The sequence below is a fragment of the Tauraco erythrolophus genome, chromosome 4, assembly GCF_009769465.1.
Source record: "Tauraco erythrolophus isolate bTauEry1 chromosome 4, bTauEry1.pri, whole genome shotgun sequence".
Lineage (NCBI taxonomy): Eukaryota > Metazoa > Chordata > Aves > Musophagiformes > Musophagidae > Tauraco > Tauraco erythrolophus.
The window spans coordinates 67509474-67527944 of NC_141468.1; the positions used below are offsets into that span (position 1 = coordinate 67509474).

At 38.3% G+C, this 18471-nt stretch overlaps 1 protein-coding gene across 4 annotated transcripts in view; it reads left to right on the top strand.

Annotated features, from left to right (window-relative positions):
* Positions 1-18471, top strand: part of DGKI (diacylglycerol kinase iota) — a 218485-nt gene that overhangs the window by 139895 nt on the left and 60119 nt on the right. For all 4 annotated transcript variants that reach the window (XM_086610377.1, XM_086610378.1, XM_086610379.1 and 1 more), the window contains 2 exons: positions 8344-8444; positions 18150-18229. In XM_086610377.1, coding sequence (XP_086466503.1) covers positions 8344-8444; positions 18150-18229 — 181 coding nt within the window. The remainder of the gene's footprint in view (positions 1-8343; positions 8445-18149; positions 18230-18471) is intronic.

An 18471-nucleotide genomic window follows, 5' to 3' on the forward strand; every position in this document is an offset into this window, starting at 1 on the left:
TGTGGCTTAGGTTGAATATGGATGTTGTCTTTAGGAGGAGATCCTGGTAAAGAATAGTAGGAGACAGGCATAAGGGAGAAAGTGTTAGAGTGAACTATTTTCCAAATGCATAGTTAAGGATGAAAATGCTTTTATACATATATATATGTATATCTTCTTCCTTTTCTTCATTACATGAATTATAGGGAATTGAGTCTCATCTTTTCTTTGTCAGTTTTTCCTGTTTAGCATCTGGGCTTCTGTTTAGTGGGATCATTACTGTTGAAGAATCCACTGTGCTTGGCAGCGTAAAGTGCAAGAGAACTACAGCTGGCATGGTGAAGGAGAAAGAAAATGAAGACCAGGATTGTACCTGGCACTTCAGCGGGTGTTTAAGTGTATGCGAGTGTGTGTAGCCTTTATACAGCAAAATGCTCAAGCACTTTGTGAAACAGGTGTGTGGTAAGAAAGTGGAAAAAGGATTTAGTAGCGTTGGGTTGGAGTAACACTCATCAAACAGAAGTAAAAAAAATGTAATGGATCTTATATTTCTAGGGATATTTTATTAGGTAAAGAGCTTAGCAAGATCTTTGACTTAAAATAGCAGTGGACTTTTGTGAAGCACTGAAATTTTTCCATCAGAAAAGGCTGGATGATTCTGCTCTGTTGTGGCAGTTATTATGTTTTAAGGAGATAAATGCTGTGAAAAACACATTTATTTTGAATGTATCATTTCCAAGCTCTGCGAATGAGATCCCAAAAGTAAGGTTAATTTCTTTTTCTCCTCTGGTTACTGCTTTCCTTCTTCCAATTGTTCTAAACACTGGAACGTTTAATTAATTTTGCATGTTTATTTCTTCTCTAGGAGATAGGTAATTCATTAATCTGTCACTGCAAACACGCCCCAGAGGAGTGTGATTTTTTTTTTTTTTTAATTTTTTGTGCTACTTTATTTTTTGCGAGGAAGAGACAGGAGAAGGTTTCCTTTTCTGTTTACTGAACCATATTAAAATCTGTCTGTGTGTAGGCTGGTGTGGTCTGCATTCTGGAAGATCTATCAGAAAATTGTCCCTGGATTCTGTAGAGTTGTTGGACTGTTTCTTATTATTATTTCCTTTCTCTATGCAGACACAAAGCACAAGTAATCGTTCACAGAGTTCATACATAATTGATACAAGGATTAGGGCATAGATAATTTAAAAGTCTGTCTTCCCAGTTGAACCAACCTGGTGGCATGGCAGAAGTGTTATCAGGTTGCTGTGCAGGAGTGCCAGGGGCAGGACCCAAGCTCCCTCTGCCTGTTTTCTTTGCTGGTTGACTGGAGGCAAGAGCGCGTTTCTTAGGAAAACCAGCTGTGCTCCAAGTGAGTTGGCTGGCATCCTCTTGCCTGTTGCTGGATGATTAATAGGGGTGAGAGGAGGAAGTCACAGCTTCATCAAAGGCTGAGTGTGTTTTCTTGGTGAATGGAAGTAGATTAGGTCCTGCTGGTAGTCTCAGAATAGGTACCTGTGGCTTGGCTTTTGTGGGTTTGAACAAGTGGTAGAATGAAAGGGATTGTTAAAAAAATAAGCCCTTCTTGTTATTTCTTGTCAAAGCTCTGTGTTTTTAGAGTTTTGGGGTTTGGTGGTTTGGTTTTTATTTTTTTTTTTTTTTTGGAGGGGGAGGTGATGGTGGTGATAGTAACACTTCTACAATCCCCAAAATGCTATATGGTGTTGACTTTCTAAGACCTACCTCTGTAAAAAGAGTGGTTCTGATTCTGATGTGTAACCTGGTGTACCATGGAATGGATATCTTCTCACAGAACAGTAGACTTAAGAACCACAAAAATTAAATTAACTATTTATGTTAATGAATGTCTACAAGTTTTAAGAATTTCCAGAAAACACGCCCTTTTCGTTATAATAAGAATTATTCAATATCTAGGTGATCTGCGTTCTTGTGGAAAAGTCAAATGCTGTTTGTCTGATAGAAAGTAATAAAATTTCCTTGTACTGGTCAACCATTTTACAGCTAAAAAAGGAAAGAAAATACTTATCTATTACTGAAGTTACGTATTTTTTTGATGCGAGTGGAATAATTTTGAGAGGGCTTCATAATATCTCTGTAGAATCTTTTATAGTTTGTTCCAGCTAAATTATAAGCGTAGCTTTTCTACAAAGCTCATTTGGATTGTTATTTAATAATGCCCTGAATATGCACTTTGGTCCATGCTAATCAAAAGTCGATCAGATAAAATCCAAAATGGTGAACTAGCCTATCTATGCTCCCAATTTGAGAAGTTTCATATTTAAGTTTTTGTTTAAATTAAACCATTATAGCTTATCAACGTGAATGAATAGAATGTTTCTTTTGATCTGAATCTGTATTTATGATCCCATGGGGTATATGACCTTTAGGATGTAATTCTGTGGATTGGTGTGTTTGGGGAATGAGGTTTTTAATTAGATTATTTAGGAGGTAATGGAATTCATTCATCTGTACTGTAAATTACTTTTCATTGACTATATAGTGCACCATTTTGAAGAATAATAAGTGTAAGAAATTTAAATATTTTAGGCTGAATTGCAGTGCATCAATCCTCTCAAATTTATTTATAAATTGTCTACTTACTACTGAATCTGGAAAGCTTTTCTTCCTCTCCTTACAGTTGAGCAAGTTGTTTTATGCAGTGTTTAGAAACATCCATTTCTATTAATACTGTGCTAATGTTTGCTTTTGGTGACATTCATCACCCTATTATTAGCTTTTACATGGGCATGCTTATGTACTTATGCTTTGTGGTTTCTGAATACACTGAGTTTGTCTGAACAAGATAAATTTTGCAATTTGTATAATAATATGGATTATTACCAATATCTGTGAAGGCTACAGAAGTATTTATGGTGGAAGTGTTTTCCTCAGCTGCGTTAAATAGAGCACTGTATGGAGCTCATGAGTTCTGTGAGTGAATGAGTTAATTAGTTGGATGATGAGACAATAGTCCCTGGTATCAATTGCCAGTGTGGAAGCACAAAGAATGAATATTCACATAGTGAATTTTAAAGTCAAAGCTATATTGAATAGGTAATAAAATTCAGTGAGACATTAATATAAGGTCAGCCAACAACCATATTCTGACAGAGCAAAGTGTATTTGCAAATAAATCATGAACGAAACCATCGGATTTCAGTCACTGAATAAATGCTTTTTTGTGTATGTAGGTATATATACACATATTTATAGGTGTATGGATGCACATACATATACATATATAGGTGTGACTTATGAACGTATTACCTGTAACTGGATTTAGCCAAGTATATAAAATCCCTGTAGAAAAGACCTCTTAGCATTCATATTTCTGATAATAGCTTATTTTCTATAGAAAGCTTCTGTTTCCAAGGGTACATTTTTATAACTAAGATTAACTAAACTTTTCAAATGGGCAAAATGGGAAGTCCTGTTTCTCTCCAGTTGAATGTTTTGGTGCACACAGCTTGTTTATGTAGTAGTAGTTCCATGCCTTTAGAAAAAGGAGGAGAAACAGGAGAACAGGAAACTCTGACACTTGCCAGCAGATTACCCTCCCACACTTAACCTGGAAAGGAACTATTTCTCCTCGGGTAATATATTATATTTAAGATGATGTCTTGGTGTTTTTCTACAGAAGCAAATTTGAAGATATATAGTGCACTGATGTACCAAAAAATTATACTTTTTACAAAAGCATGGGAAGTAACCTTTTAGATATTTTCTAGTTAAAAGGTGCTTTTGGAGAGAGGAACAAAAATATATTAGATTTGCTGTTGATTTTTAGATATTTTTTCCTCCTCCAGTCCCAAGCAAATAAAAAGGGCTTGTTCACTGCTCCCTTTCAGATGAAAGGACTAATTTCACTCAAGAAGGTGATGCTGGAAATGCAATAGGTTGCTGCTGTCTTCAAGCCAGAAAATATCATCTATAAAGAGAAGGTGCATGTTTTCCTTTCTTACGTGGCATTAAGTAGTGAGTCAGCATAGCTACAGAAATCGGTGTTGTCTTTCTTTCCCCTTGACATCCAAACACTATTCTGTCCTCACAGGGAGGTTGCAAGGAGACAGATGGTAATTAACTAAGAACTGGCAGATGTTGGCATGAGGCTTAACATCCTGCACCCCCCTTACCCCCCGCCTTTTCCCAGGTCTTCCTGAGCACTGAGTAAAGGGTCAACATGACCATCCCTTCACCATGACATAAAGGCTCCAAACATACACTTGGATAAGCTGTTTCTCTCTCTTCCTTTCCTTTCTCCCTTTCATGAGATCCATAGTGGTGATGTGTTTGAAATGAGGCCGGTTGTGTTGTAGGACAGTCTTCCACTACTTAATTGATAATGGTGGCCAAGAAAATTCATGTTTGAATGTGTGCTTAAACACTGAGAAACAAAAACTACTACCATAACTGCTTTTACACAGTATTCCTGGTATTTTTGTGTCAAATGAGTTGTTACAAGCAAAGCACTATAAAAGGAAGATAGTTCTGCTGACTTTTCTTACATTATCTTCCCAGAGAAATAAAAGGTCTGAATGATAATTTAAAAAAAGCCTTCATAGAGAATATAGACAGTTGTTTGAATTATTTGTAGCAATAACTATTCAGACAATCATCCAAATATTTTCAGGCATTTCATTTTCAGCTACAAGTAAAAAATCCAGGTGGGATTCTAGGGAATGAAGCAACACAGAAAAATCACTGTTCTGTTATTGAAAATCTAACTTTTACTCAAATGAAGGTAGATGGCCTTAAAATAAGGGATTGCATTTTGGGCTGAAGAGTTCTGTTGAATTATTGCCTCTGTCAAAAGTTAGGTGTGTAAACTTGGCTATATCACTTTTTTTTTTTTTCCTTTATTTTTGTTACCTAACCAGGGACCATAGAAAAAAAAAAAAATTCTGAAAACTCAAACATGATAGTAACGTATGAGTACCAAACAGAAATATTGTAACAGCAACTTTTAAAATCACTTCTGATTCAATGATGATTTTTCTGGATCGGACAAAAAAATATTAATGAACAGTTGATTTTTTTCAGTGACCCCAAGCTTGCTTGAACTGTTTCATCTCAATATCTGGAAATGGAAACAATTACATGACTGAGACAAGTCACAGGGATACATGGAAACTGGGGAGAGGATCACCTTCCTTGACCCCAGTATTTCCCACAACAGAGCTTGTCTCCCAGTTGTCTGTATCAGGCACACTCCTGTCTTGTAGTCCGCCAAGGAACATGAGAAAGGCCAGTGTGTGGAAGGAGAAGTAAAATTGTGAGTGGGAAGTATTAAAGATCTCATAACTGTAGTAAATAGTGCATGGGCAGTGCAAGAGGTACAGAAGTACAGAAATTCATCTCTTAACAGTGAAGGACACCAGTAGGTTGCTGGGGAAGCCAAACTGATGAGATGCAATGGATGGTTGAAAGGAAGTATCACTCAGATATCTGCTATGGAAGATCTAAAAGGACAAATCAAGGAGAAAAAGGAGTCAATGATCTTCTACTAGGAGTTAAAATTAGTTCACTTCAGGAACATGCAAAGTTCCTGTGATAGAGTTTTCCATCTAGTATGGAGAGCAGCACTGGACACCACAGCACAGGGTCATAGAGTGGAAGGGAGGGTCTGAGCATCATACACAGATGAACTTTGTAGCAAGGAAGAAATGGAAAACGGCAAGTAGGGGGCGGCTATCATGTGGTTCTGGTTTGGACGACAAACATCCCTTGTGCTGGGTTGAGTAATTCCTGCGCAGGACTATCAGCTTTTGATCAAGTGGTTCTTTTGAACTGGGGATTGGAAAGCATACTTTATAGAGTTCCAACTTGGGTTGCTCAAAGATTTCAACATAACAGTGTAGACTTGGTTCTGATTTCAGGAGAAGCAACAGTTTGAGACAGTTCTTTGGGTAGAGTTTACAGTTGGCTTAATTCAGCACATAGTGAGGATGGCTGTTTTTGTAGCATGGTCGAGTGTTACAACAGAAATAAGTTGTTGCTGAATTCTCCTGTCTCCCTACTCCTTTTCCTCCCAGCTCAGTTCAAAGAAGTAAAGGTAATTCACAAGCGGTCGCTTCCCCACAGCTACCAGCAACCCCCGGGTTGTGAACCGATCAGCTGGAAGACTGAGCTACCTTCATCATAACGTGGGGACAGAACATTATGGAAAAAGCAATGTAGCTGCTTCCTGTATTGTACCAGTGCATAAGACTTCACTTTTCAGAGCTGTCAGTCTGTCATTTTCATGAACCCTACTACACGCAGTGAATTCTTTTCTCCCCTCAGACAAAGACTATACAGTTAAATTCATATGTTTTCTGACTTAAACATTTTCTTATCTTTTCTTGTCAAAAAAAGAAAATCTCCTATGATTTTCTTTTTGAACTCACATTTTACAGAATTTGGAAGGGAACATAGTTGCTCATACCAGGTTTGTTTCTCAGCCAGTGAGGTGACATTTAAACTCGTCTTAAAAAGAAAAGAAAGAAAGGAAAAAAGTGTCAGACTCAGTGCAATTATCTTCTTGTTCCATCTATGCACCTTTCCCCTCCATTTACATGGACTCATCTTCTCTGGATTGCTAAGCCAGCTCCAGAGCCTGCTGGTGGAGAGTGCTGTTCTGTAAGATAACATAAGGGCACCTGAGTTAGAAAGCTGCCCCCTGAAACTGTGCTGGAAGTCACCATCCCAGGTGTCTGTTATCAAACTGCAAATTCTTATCTTAAATATGGGCAGTTTGCTGATCTCCTGGGGCACTTTGATGCAATAGTCCCTGCCAATCAGCGCAGGAAAAACTGAGTGTATCAGTCTTGCTACAGTTAAGCATTTAGGATTTCTTCTAAGATATTCTTTGTGTATCTTAGTTTTATTTTTATCATTAATGTAGAAACTCCTATTCAGAACATGAATTTCTTCAGTGCAGCTCCTTCTAGCATGTTGTCTTACACTCCAGTGTAAGCATCCTCAATTCATTATGCTTTATCACTTTTTAGGTAAAGAGTATTTGCACTGATAGAGCTTTTTTAACTGAGACTTGATTTTCAATCTTTATTTTCATCTGTCCATATGTGACAGAGCTGTTTATATCAACAGAAAGCATGTAATAAGCTAAAGCTGAAATAATTGCTAATTGCTCTACCAAGAGATGCCACAAACTATGTGTTTTGCCAGGTCTGTAGTATTTTCAGGTCAAAAATAAAATTGTTTACTTGTTTAAAAAGAAAGAAAAACTTTACATTTTTGACATGTGGCTTGTCCTGATTGGCATTTAAACTAGCAGTGCAAATGCTGTGGGTCATATATCTTAAAATTGAGACAAAATAAAAAGTAAGCCTGTATATTTATGACGGTGCGTAGTATTTCAACTTTTAAAGGGGGCATGTGTATTTGGTGGTGATACCACTGGCAGAGTTCTGTTACTAATGATATTAAAATAGAGAAAATAGATGGTCTTTTGGTGGAAGTACAGGATTAAGAATCTACTTTTAACTGAGCCAGGGGCCAGTTCTTACAGGACAGACATTTGATATATGCATTATTATACACAGGTTATCGATCTTTCTTGAAAAGACAGCTGTGACCAAGTTAGTTTATGTAGCATTTAGCTCAACTTACAAAATCAAATAATAGGTTACAGTAAGGTGGAAGCCAGCATGAAATCAAACCAAAGATTTTCAGGACAACTTTCTGTCAATATATGGACACTTAAGTTTATAGATAGGGACCCACTGAGTGTTTCAAAATTATTATATAGACAGTTGAGACATCTAAATCTGACTGAAATGTGTAGAACCGAGGTTCTTGTCCTGCTACTTGCTTTTGAAAGGCCTCCTGGGTTCTGTGTATTGGACTCACTACTGTGGAAATCCATTTCTTAGTCACATTTCTGTTACCTCTTTCCCAGAACAGAGATGCTGGAAGAGGATCCTCCAGGGGTATGAGGGTGGATGTTCTCATGAGCAGAGGAATGGTTGTCCTGAGAGACTTCCCAAGAAAGCATTGGCAGATCTACTGGCTGTGGTAGGGCCCTAGGGATGTAAAAAAAGGCAAATTGCAGAGGGGAGGGAAGGCTATATTGAGATTAGAGAACTCAGAAAAACCTCTGTAATTCCAGACCACCCAGCCAGCAAATGGGCTCCTTGATCCCACTTGTCATTTACAGTCTATGTCTATGTTGTTGTGCAGGGGTCTGTCATAATTTCAAATGCAGTGATGGGCCTGTAAGTAGTTGGCCCAGGTTTGAAGAGGCTTGCTCTTTTTCCTCTTTCAGAAAAGATTAAAATCACTTTGTATCCTGTTTTCATTTTGTTTTTCCGTGGAACACTTTGTCTAAGAAACTTTCTTCTTTTCTTGCAGTCCTCATTCCATCCCAGATCGCCTGCGCATCAGAGTGAACAGGATTAATTTACAGGAATATGAGGGGCTACATTACGACAAGGAAAAACTCCGGGAAGCTTGTAAGTTGGAAGAAGTCAGGTTGTAGCTGCTTTTGATATATTCTGTATAAATCTTGCATTACAAAAAACTCAACCCCAAAGCAACAACAAAAAAAGACCCCAAACACAGGGTCAAGCATACATTTTTGGATGAGTCACATAGAGTGTATATTCATCTGTCTGTATATATGCATGCACGTATTCTCTCTGCATAAATACTCTCTCTATAAAAAGAATATATAGAGAATTCATCTGTTTCCTTACTTAACTATGCCTTCTGCAAGTTGATTTTATTTACTGTAAAATAAGTATTATCAACCCTGGGGTTTTTTTATTCATGTATTTCTGTTGGTGCTATGGGTTTCTAGTAGTGCATGAAACTATTCAAGACTTTATGATTAGCATCAAATTTGAAACCGAGTTGGGGGGCTACCATGATTAATTGCATATTGAGAATATGCTCTGACCTTGAATGTGGTTCTTGCAAAGGTGCTTTTATCTTGGGAAACAAATCTGGCTTCCCCAGTCCCCCTTATACTTTAACAGCCTTCAGTTTTCCACAGAAGAGAATAATCACTGTTTTGTTTCCTCATGTAATGGTTTAATTGCCACATTCAGGGGTAAGTCAAAAGCAGACAGTCGGTTGCTTTGGCAACATTGATGATGATGATCCATACTTAAAAATGGAGTTTCTTTCCTTGGTGACACACAGTCGTTAATCAATGAGAGACATGGCTGCTTGTGATAACAATTTAATAGTCTTGTTCATGCATCTGGCTCATTATTCATATTAAATTACAAGCACGACCGTTTGTTGTGCAACAAAGCTTCAGCTCCCTCTGTAATAAAGAACTGTCTGGTAATTACAGGATGACAATCCTTTTAATTGGTTTGCTTATCTTACTGTTGGAAGATAGTTAAACTGTTTCACTTTCATTCCTCTAGTCCCACCCTTCCTTATTCTCCCAGTTCACCAGCTCTGCTTCCAGCAAAAGAGTTGAAACGGCTTAAATTTTACTGTAGGTCCTGACAGCCTTTTCTGAAGTTTCTGTTAGTGGATTTTGGTTATAATTAAAGCAATCAAAGCCTTCATCATTGAACTGAGAAGAATTTTAACAGGATGAGAATTATGGCTCACTAGAGAGGAGTTTGCTTCAAGTTTAGATTGAGAGTTTGACCTTAAGTAGACTTCAAGCTATATTGAACCCACATCTGTCCAACTTTCTCAGAAACAATCTGGTTCATTTGATAGTTCATCATGTGGTTTCCCATCCAAGGAGAACTGTCCTCATCCACTCTCACTATGGATGTAAATTTTGTTTGTGTATATTTAATATATATTATGTAGTCCTTAAGAGCCATTTACATGTTCTGACACAAAATATACAACTTTTTACACTGTTGTCACTGCAGTTGTAAATGAGTACTTACGGTTTTTGTCACCTGCAAAAAACCATAATGATAACATTATAAAAAATGCCAGAGAATGATCTAGAACCTTTGAGATTTGGTTTTAGATTACACATGCATTTGATCACTTGCTGGATGTGTGCGTAAGAGGTTTTCATTTAAAAAGTAGATGTTTGTCTACCAAAAGTTAAAATGATTGCTTTCAGGCATTGGCAGGCTATTTAAAGTAAGACCATTTGTCTCTTTATCAAGTTGCTGCATGGTCAGCTTAATAGCATAACATAGCTGGACTGGAGCATCCTTCCCAGATGTGTTTCATGAAGTTGTTTTTCCTACCTGTCCTCCTTTAGCTGTCTCACTAATGCTTGTGCATTTACTGTTTCATTAAAATAAGAGAAAGCAAATAATATCCCCATCAACCTAAAATAAATCGGAAAAGATATCTCACCTTACCCTTTGCAGTGATTAGGAATGTCCTGTGTAAGAAAATGTAATTTATGGCATACACTGATGATCATCAACCTACATCTCTGGACATATAGCTTAAGTGTCTCCTATCAGAATTGTCCAACCTTTAGTTTTCAGGATGCTGAGCTTTATTTGAGGACTTCTGGGTGATGCTAATTGTGACTAAAGGAAATTATGTACAGGAAGAGAAGTGTTCTCTAAACTGTCAGAAACCAAACCGTTTTAAATATTCTAGCCAGCTGCTTGAATTCCATGAAGTAAAAAATGGAAAATCCCTGTGGTTCACTGAGCACAAACCTAACATCCCAGTTTTCCTGTGACTTACTGCAAGATGCTTGCATCTCTTCTGGGAACTGAGGCATAGCCAGCCATCAAGCTGCATGGCTACACTAAAGGATTACATAACTTAAGTTTTTATGAGGAAGGAATCTGGAAAAGCACATAAATCTTCCTTTTAAGAAGAGCAGATAGCCATTTTAATAGTATTGCTGTCATAGCTAATTGGATACATTTTAAATGGTTTTCTGGTGGCAGGTCTATGGATTGCTGGCTGCCTGGCTCTATCATATGCTAAATATTTAAACGAAATAAGCCTGCTGACTGCGTCCTCATCAGCAAATCATTTCATGGAGCATCGCCACTAGAAGTTACTAGGAGGGGAGTGCTGAGGGAGGAGAAGAACTTGCCTTTCTTTACCAAAGAAAGTGATTATGGGAGGAGAGGAGTGGAAATAAATGCATTTCCATGGCAGGTGAATAACTGAAATTTTGTCAGTCTGAATTAAAAATTTAAATGCAGATAATGCTTGCACACTAGCAAAATACAAGAGCACTTGTATTGGGCCCTGTTTCTACAATAGTGTTTCTACAAGGCCTGTTACTGCCAGTGAGGTTAGCTTCCTTCAGCACCACTGTAGCTCTCAGGTACAGGTATGTCTTGCTAGATGCTTGCAAAAGACTCAAGTCTTTGAGTCTTGGTTGGCAGAATACCTGCAACTTGGTTGAGTCTTGAGTATTGGCAGAATACCTACAACTTCATTTCAGAATACTATACTTACTATCCATTCCCTGCCCACAGGATTAAAAGCACTTTACCTCCCTAAATCATTTGAAAACCAAACCAGAATCTCACAGCAATCTGAACAGGAAAAGGGAGCCAGTTAATAACAAGTCATACTGTTATCCCTGAAGGAAAAATAGCAAAGAAGCTATTATGGTTTTTTGTCTGTTACATGTCTCCATAATAGAGTTTTGAAAGCTCTGACATCAGTGTAATAATCTGGATCATTTTAGCTCTCAGTAAATACATTTCTCTGCCCTTGTTTGTTTGAAATACTGATTTGGTTCTATCAACTATTTCACCTAAAATTGCACTTCCCGACATATAACAACTGGTCATACAAACTGTTCCATAAAGATTAATCTTTGCTCTGCTGGAGGTAGACACCTCATTTTGAAAACCTCCTGAGCAATTAAAGAATGTCATTTTGTCCTCTGAAGGGCATGACCATTCTTAGCCCATTCTCCTTCTGTTGTTTTCTACTTCTCTTGTCACTGCAGCTGGCATTTAACCAAGACGCTGTTTCTGATTTGTCCCTTTCTTCCTTCCCCATGCTCCTTCTTTTCTCCTTCATTCTTTCTTCTGTCAACATCTCAGCATTGTCTGTGAGATGACTGATGATGGTACAGGGGATGCTTATTGATCCTTCAGCGAGGAGAGGTGAATGTTTTCATGCACCCTTCTGTGAAAGGGATATATGTTGGCATTTTAGTTATGTTGTAATGTTCTTCGCTGCAAATGTAGTTGTCTTCTCTAACACCTCCCTATACATGCTCCAAGCACTTATCACCCTAGTCACCAACTTCACCACTTTCTGCCCAATGTGATAATTGTGCATTACATGACCATAACCAAGACAATCATATCCAAAAAATGAGTTGGATTGATGTTTCTAGAGGGACGAAACTTAATTGTCTCTCTTGTCCACATATCTTCTGTGTATTCCCTCTGATTTCCTGTTATTGCAGGAAAGTGTGATCCAAAGTAGCATTGTGGGGAAACAATTGAGTTATTTTTAAAATTGCATAATCTTTCTGTTTATGACACCCTATTTTCCCGTTTCTGATGTTACTAAGAAATTCTTGGCAATGGAGGTTGTTGCAAATTTAATTATATTTTTAAAAATAATCTACAACAAATAAATCAACTATAAACTAGTTAGTGACTGAGTGGTCTTCAACCCTTCTTAGTCCTTCCTGACAACACTATTGTAGATTTGCACCATGAAGATGGAGCCGTGAAATAGCTCACCATCAACAGTAGTTGCACAAGGGTTTGTGTTTTGTGGTTTTCTTTAATAGAATATATCAGTTCTTACTGCCTTTAATTTGTTGATTTGTATGCTTTAGCCATGGTGAACCAATCCTAGTTTGCTCTGTACTACTAAGGTTAAGGAGGAATCATACCTGACTGCAGTGGTGGCAGTTCTGGAAATAACACTCAGCTCTAACAGTTCTGGGTCTCCTACACTGTCTCTTACATAGAGGCAGCTGTTCCTTATCTCCTTTTGAATAAAATGGGACACTAGATTAAAAAGCAATGTTGAAGAATATTTAGTTCCGTTTGTATAACAAACTATCTGCAATCTAATCATTCTTTTCTCTGCAGCCTCCTTGCTCTGTGTGTGGGGGGAAGTGGGGGCTCGTGTAACATGCTGTGATGTTAACCTCAAATCCTTGTCTCTCTCTGATTATGTCTAGCCAGATGTCTATATTGCATATGTTCCTGTCTTTAATTTCTGTAGGTTATGTGAGAGTTTCGAGGTCATCCTAGGAGTTCTTATCCTAGGTACACAGAGATACATGGAATGACAAGCTTGTGAGTCATTTGTGAGGTGTACGTGTACAGATACTGTAGCTTCCTCATACCAGCGATATACTTACTGCAGTTTGAGAATCACTGATCTATGAAATGCATTCTGATACTTTAAAGTTCAGGGTTGTGGCAGGTGAAGTTAATTTGGAGACTATTCCATGTGATTTTGAGCAACTTGCTAAATAAGAAAAGGTCAACACTGAGAACTTTGTATTTACATCCTGAATATCCATAATGCAAAGGACATAGGGGAGCAGAAGACCTCCTGCTAGGTGACTACTATGATGAGGCGAACTTGAATTAGCAGATGGAGCCGGGACAGGGGAGATTAGCCACTGAAGGAAATGTGCTTATGTTGGGAAGCAACTTTGATCTGGATGGATTTAGGTGAGATGGGTTGTGTAGCTACAAACCTCCTCTTCCATCCTGTAAAGGAAGCACCAATGGTCACGTATTTGTCAGGAGGTCTCTTAGGGGACATGATGGCTTATCTGCAGAAGCTCTGGAGAAGGCAGAATTACCTATAGACTGTCTACTAAATTTCGCTGTGTAAAAGTCACTGCCTTGCTCTAACAGCTGTTTCTGCAGATCTCATAGCTCAGGTTCCTGTTCCTTTTCTTAATCCTAAACCCTTACTCATTGTTCAGCCAGACCTCTTCTTTCAGCTTGGTTGTGATATCCATTCCCTGACAGTTTCAATTCCCAGCTCTTCATAGTTTTCTTTCTATAACCTGTTTCCTTTTGTGTGGTGTTTGGGATAAGTTCTCTCTTCATTTGACTTGGGCAGCTTCTTGGTTTTTGTGGCATGGTATTAGAGAAGTCCCCTGGAGGGGATGACCACCTTCTCAAATGTGATCTGGTTTAGTCTGGTAACATCCATTTTGTTTCACCTCCTGACACATGAAGGTTTTAAAACTGGACCACTAGTGCCAAGAAAACTAACAACCAATGAACCTAAGGAGGCTTAGTTTTTGTCAATATAAGAAGCAAAAGGGATCTGAAGAGACACATGGCTTAGATTTCCGTGGTAAGAAAATCCTTTTATACAAACTCAGTTGTGTTAAAACCATACTGGGAAAGCCAAACCTCTTAATGTAAATGTCTGAATTTTTTCAAATTATCTCCCAAGAATTTACTTGGTCCTTCACATTTGTAATATCTGTGGAAACCCCTCAGGAAAATGACATTCTCATAACGTCTTCAGTAGTGGATCATTTATTTGCTACATTAAACATTTACAACCCAATATCTAATCTCCCCAGTCCCCTGAGGTATTTCAGAATCAGAATGAGTTTTCCTGGCATTCACAGCTACCATAATGATCTGTCTTGAGGCTGTTTTGTTTGGGATTTGAGTGGGTTAATCATGGTGTTTAGATCACAAATTGAATCCTTTCATAACAATAAATGGGGAAGTTAATTGAATTTTATTTTTTCTGCATGGTGTCATATGCAGTTTATTCAGGCTTCTTCCATTTTTGTTCTCAGTACTATTAAAGAGTTCACTAGCTTTAGGTATTTAGCGTACTGGGCAGTTAATAGGTGGAAGATTTCTTCTTTGTTTATAAATTCCATAGCTAATTTCATGAGGATTTAGGAAATCATGCAGTCAATTAGAGCATCATGCTAGGTATACTGCTGCAGCTACCCCACCCTCCTCCTGCTGATACTCGATTTTGGTTAGTGTTGCTGGGAACAAAAAGCTTTCCACAGTACTGGTTCAGAATATGAGGCAACTGTCTGCCTGTCTCATCTCCTGGGGTTCTTGCACTGCTGCTCACCTCTGCAGCGTTAGAGTCTGTATCTACAGCTCCCTGGACAAAGTCCTTTCCACCATCAGAGAGCACAAAGAAAACTGGGAGCTGGATGCAAGGAAGGAGCCAGAAGAACAAGCGCCTCAGGAGAAAAATGTCTGGCGCTTGAATGCTGTGAATTGGCTCCAGATTTGAGACTATTCCTTATTTTTGGCATATTCCTATGTCCAGATATATCCATATATTCACAGGACTGGAGAGTGTGAGGGAATACAGGAAAGTTAGTCTGCAGTGCCTGTGCTCCTAATGTAAGACTTTGTCCTCCCATCTCTCACCTGACATATCTAATTATCACCGTGTTCCACAGCGCTGTTCTGTGCTGTCCACGTCCTCGTCTACACAAGGCTATTCAGAACGGGTAGAACTTTATTTATTCCTGAAAGGAAGTGCCCACAATGATATTGTATGCCATGCATGTTAACTTTATGCCTTTACCTGATTCATCGTAACTTACCTCGTTTTGCCCCTATTGCAAAGCATTGCCCTATATTTAGAATGAGCAACAATCCCATAGTTTCAATCTCATTATCAATCATGAGGATTTGTTTTTGCTTTCAAACAGCAGCTATTGTGAAGCACTTTGAAAATCTTGGCTTCGTGGTGCATTGTTTGTACTTACTGTGGTTTATGATAAAAATGAGAGCTGGGAACATTTTCCTTGCTGAAAGCCAAATGGGTCTTGCAAAAAAAACCAACCAACCAAAAAAAAACACCAACCCCAGAAAACCCACAAAAAGAACCCCTTTGGCAAGCAACATTTTAGCATATACTATAGTGTTACCTAGTAATGACTTAAAAAGATATTCAAGCGAGTATGAACCATATGGAATGGAACCATTTGAGACTCGCCTCACACACCTTATCCCTTAGCTAGCCATTGACCCATAAAGCCATACCTTGTGCTTATTCAGGATTTCCAAGCAGCAAAAGTCACACATCTCTTCTTAAGAACAATCACCTAGCCCAGAATTCCAGAATTATTCTGACTACCAAGAATAGATGGGACATAATTTAATTAGGCCTCTGAATCACGACTTTCTTCTTCATTCGTGTATATGAGGCCCATAAATGTCACTGCTAAACTATCTATTGCATATGAGTGTTTTCTTTTCAGACATTTTGGTGGATTTCTTTAGAATTCCAAATGTTTGTAAAGTCCTTATCCTCTGGGCTGTTAGGAATGGTGATAGTTATGGATTTGAGTTCTGTGTTAGCTGCGATGTTTCAGCAGGTCAAAGTTCTGGTCCCTGTTAAGTGCATATACTCCTCCATGAGAAAGGAATTCCACGGAAAGGAGGCAAAATCGGTGGTGGCAGTTTATGAGCCAGTAGTGTAGCTCCCTATGGTGCTCTGTAGCTATTGGAGGTGTAGTCGTGTCTGCTGCAATTCACTTTTTAGTGCTATAAATGAATTTAACAAGCACTTCTTTCACTAAGGGCTGCAGAGGGATCTGCTGAATTGGAACTAGATAGCCATTAAGTTCTCTCTACAAAGAGCTTAAGGATCTCCTGTCAGAGCAAGTTAAGCAATAATAAACATTAAACAAAGAGAATCAGCCTGTAACCCAGAGCGTTGGAGCACCTAGAGCAAATGTTGAGACCGACCCTCGTTCCACTCTCTTGGTCTCAGTCTCTGTCCTGTAATGAAAAGCTCTGGGTGGTCGCAATGAGTACTGTTCCCTTCCGGCCTTTCTGAAAATGGCATCGCTATCGCACGTCAGAGTCGCTTCAGAAGTGTCAGCTCTTCCCTTCTTCCCTGGTCTTCCTGCCTATCCTTTCTTTATGTTCTTGTTTCTCCCTCCAGCTCTTTTTCCCTGTTTCTGGTTTTCCCAGTTTCATAGCTGTTCTGCTGTTCCAATCGCTTTCCAAACGCAACGCTGGCAGCATTGGTGGTGTGTGCCCAGAGCCCTGCGCTGGTCTCTGAGGCCCGTAATGACCTTGACTGCTGTAGGTGCTTCCCTACTCTCCTCCCTGGGACCACTGAGCTTCTCTTTGTGCTTCTAGCCTCAGCGAGCCACAAAAATATAAGCCACGTTCTCCGTTATCTTTTAGTGCTGTCTTGTTCTCTTATCAGAATGAAGAGTGTCTCAGTAGATAAATATCTCTCCTTCTTAATGAACTTCTTTTGAATGACAGGAGGGGCTGCAGCACAGTTTTTTTAATTATTTATCTCAGAACTGTCAGTGACTTTATGTTGCTGCTTGTTATTCAGTTACCAAAATTGTTTATGAGTTGATACTCTGCTCTCCTTCTGGAATACTTCGGATGAGGATTTATATCTCTTTTCTGCTGCTTCTCTACTTTTTTTGACCGTTGTTTGATTAAAGACCCTCCAGGGAGAAAAAAAGAACTTTATTCAGTGATTCAGTTTTAGAAAATCAGGTACTCAAGAGTTTTCACCTATTTTCTTTCTATTTAATGAGATCTTAGTAGGTAGCTCTCTTGGTACCTTCCTTGTGGACATGTACTTTTTTCCTTTTTTTCTTTTTGTGGGTTTGATTTGAGGTTTTTTTTGGCAGAACAGAATGATTGTGGAAACCTAAATCCCCTGTTATTATAAATGCTGCCTTCAGTCGAGGAGAATGATTTGCTGTATTTTTACAAGTTCTCTTTTTTTTCTCTGAGAAAACATGAAGATGTTTTGTCAATTTTGTGTGTAGATGGAATAATGTCTGTTTTGATTTGAAAGCAACCTTACATCAGAATAACATGGTGCAGTTTTCTTTGAAATCAGGCTGTGACTTCAGACTGTTTCTTTCATTTCTTTAAATCATTTTTATATACCTTAAGAGTTCTGAAAAGGAAATACTATTCTCTTTTTTCGATGTATAAGAGCCCCTCCCTAAACTCTTGTCCTGGGATATCTGCCTTTCTTTGCAGTTAATAATTGATATTGACATTAGATGATGAAGTACACAGTTCAGCTGAATCTGGTTTAGCTTCTTTGGTACGAAAGCAGTTGAAAAACAGAATCTTTGATAATTATAAACGGGTGAAACTGATGATGAATAATATTTTCTTGCTTTTAGATGACTTACATTTTAGAGAGCAGAAAGCTTTTGTGAGGACATTATGAAAAAAACAACCATGAAGTATATTGCAAATCTTCTAAAGTTCAAGAGACTTCAATTAAAGAAGTTTTTCTTTGTTTTTGATTTTCAGCCATTCCCTTAGGAATTATAGTTGTACGAGGAGATTGTGACTTGGAGACCTGTCGTATGTACATTGACCGTCTACAAGAGGTGAGGTTTCTGTGGATTCAGGTTTCATATATTAATCTATGTTGTGCTTCTTTCAGTTCTGAGTGCAGAGGTCTAACAGTTGCAACAACTATATATTAAGAGTATTGCAGTTTGCCTATCACTGAAAACAAAACTTTAGAGTTCTGATATGAAAAATTTTCTAAATAGGAAATGAAAAGTCTTACTGACTCCTTGTAAAAGATAACAGAATTGACACGGATAGGTGTGTTTACTTCTCCTTG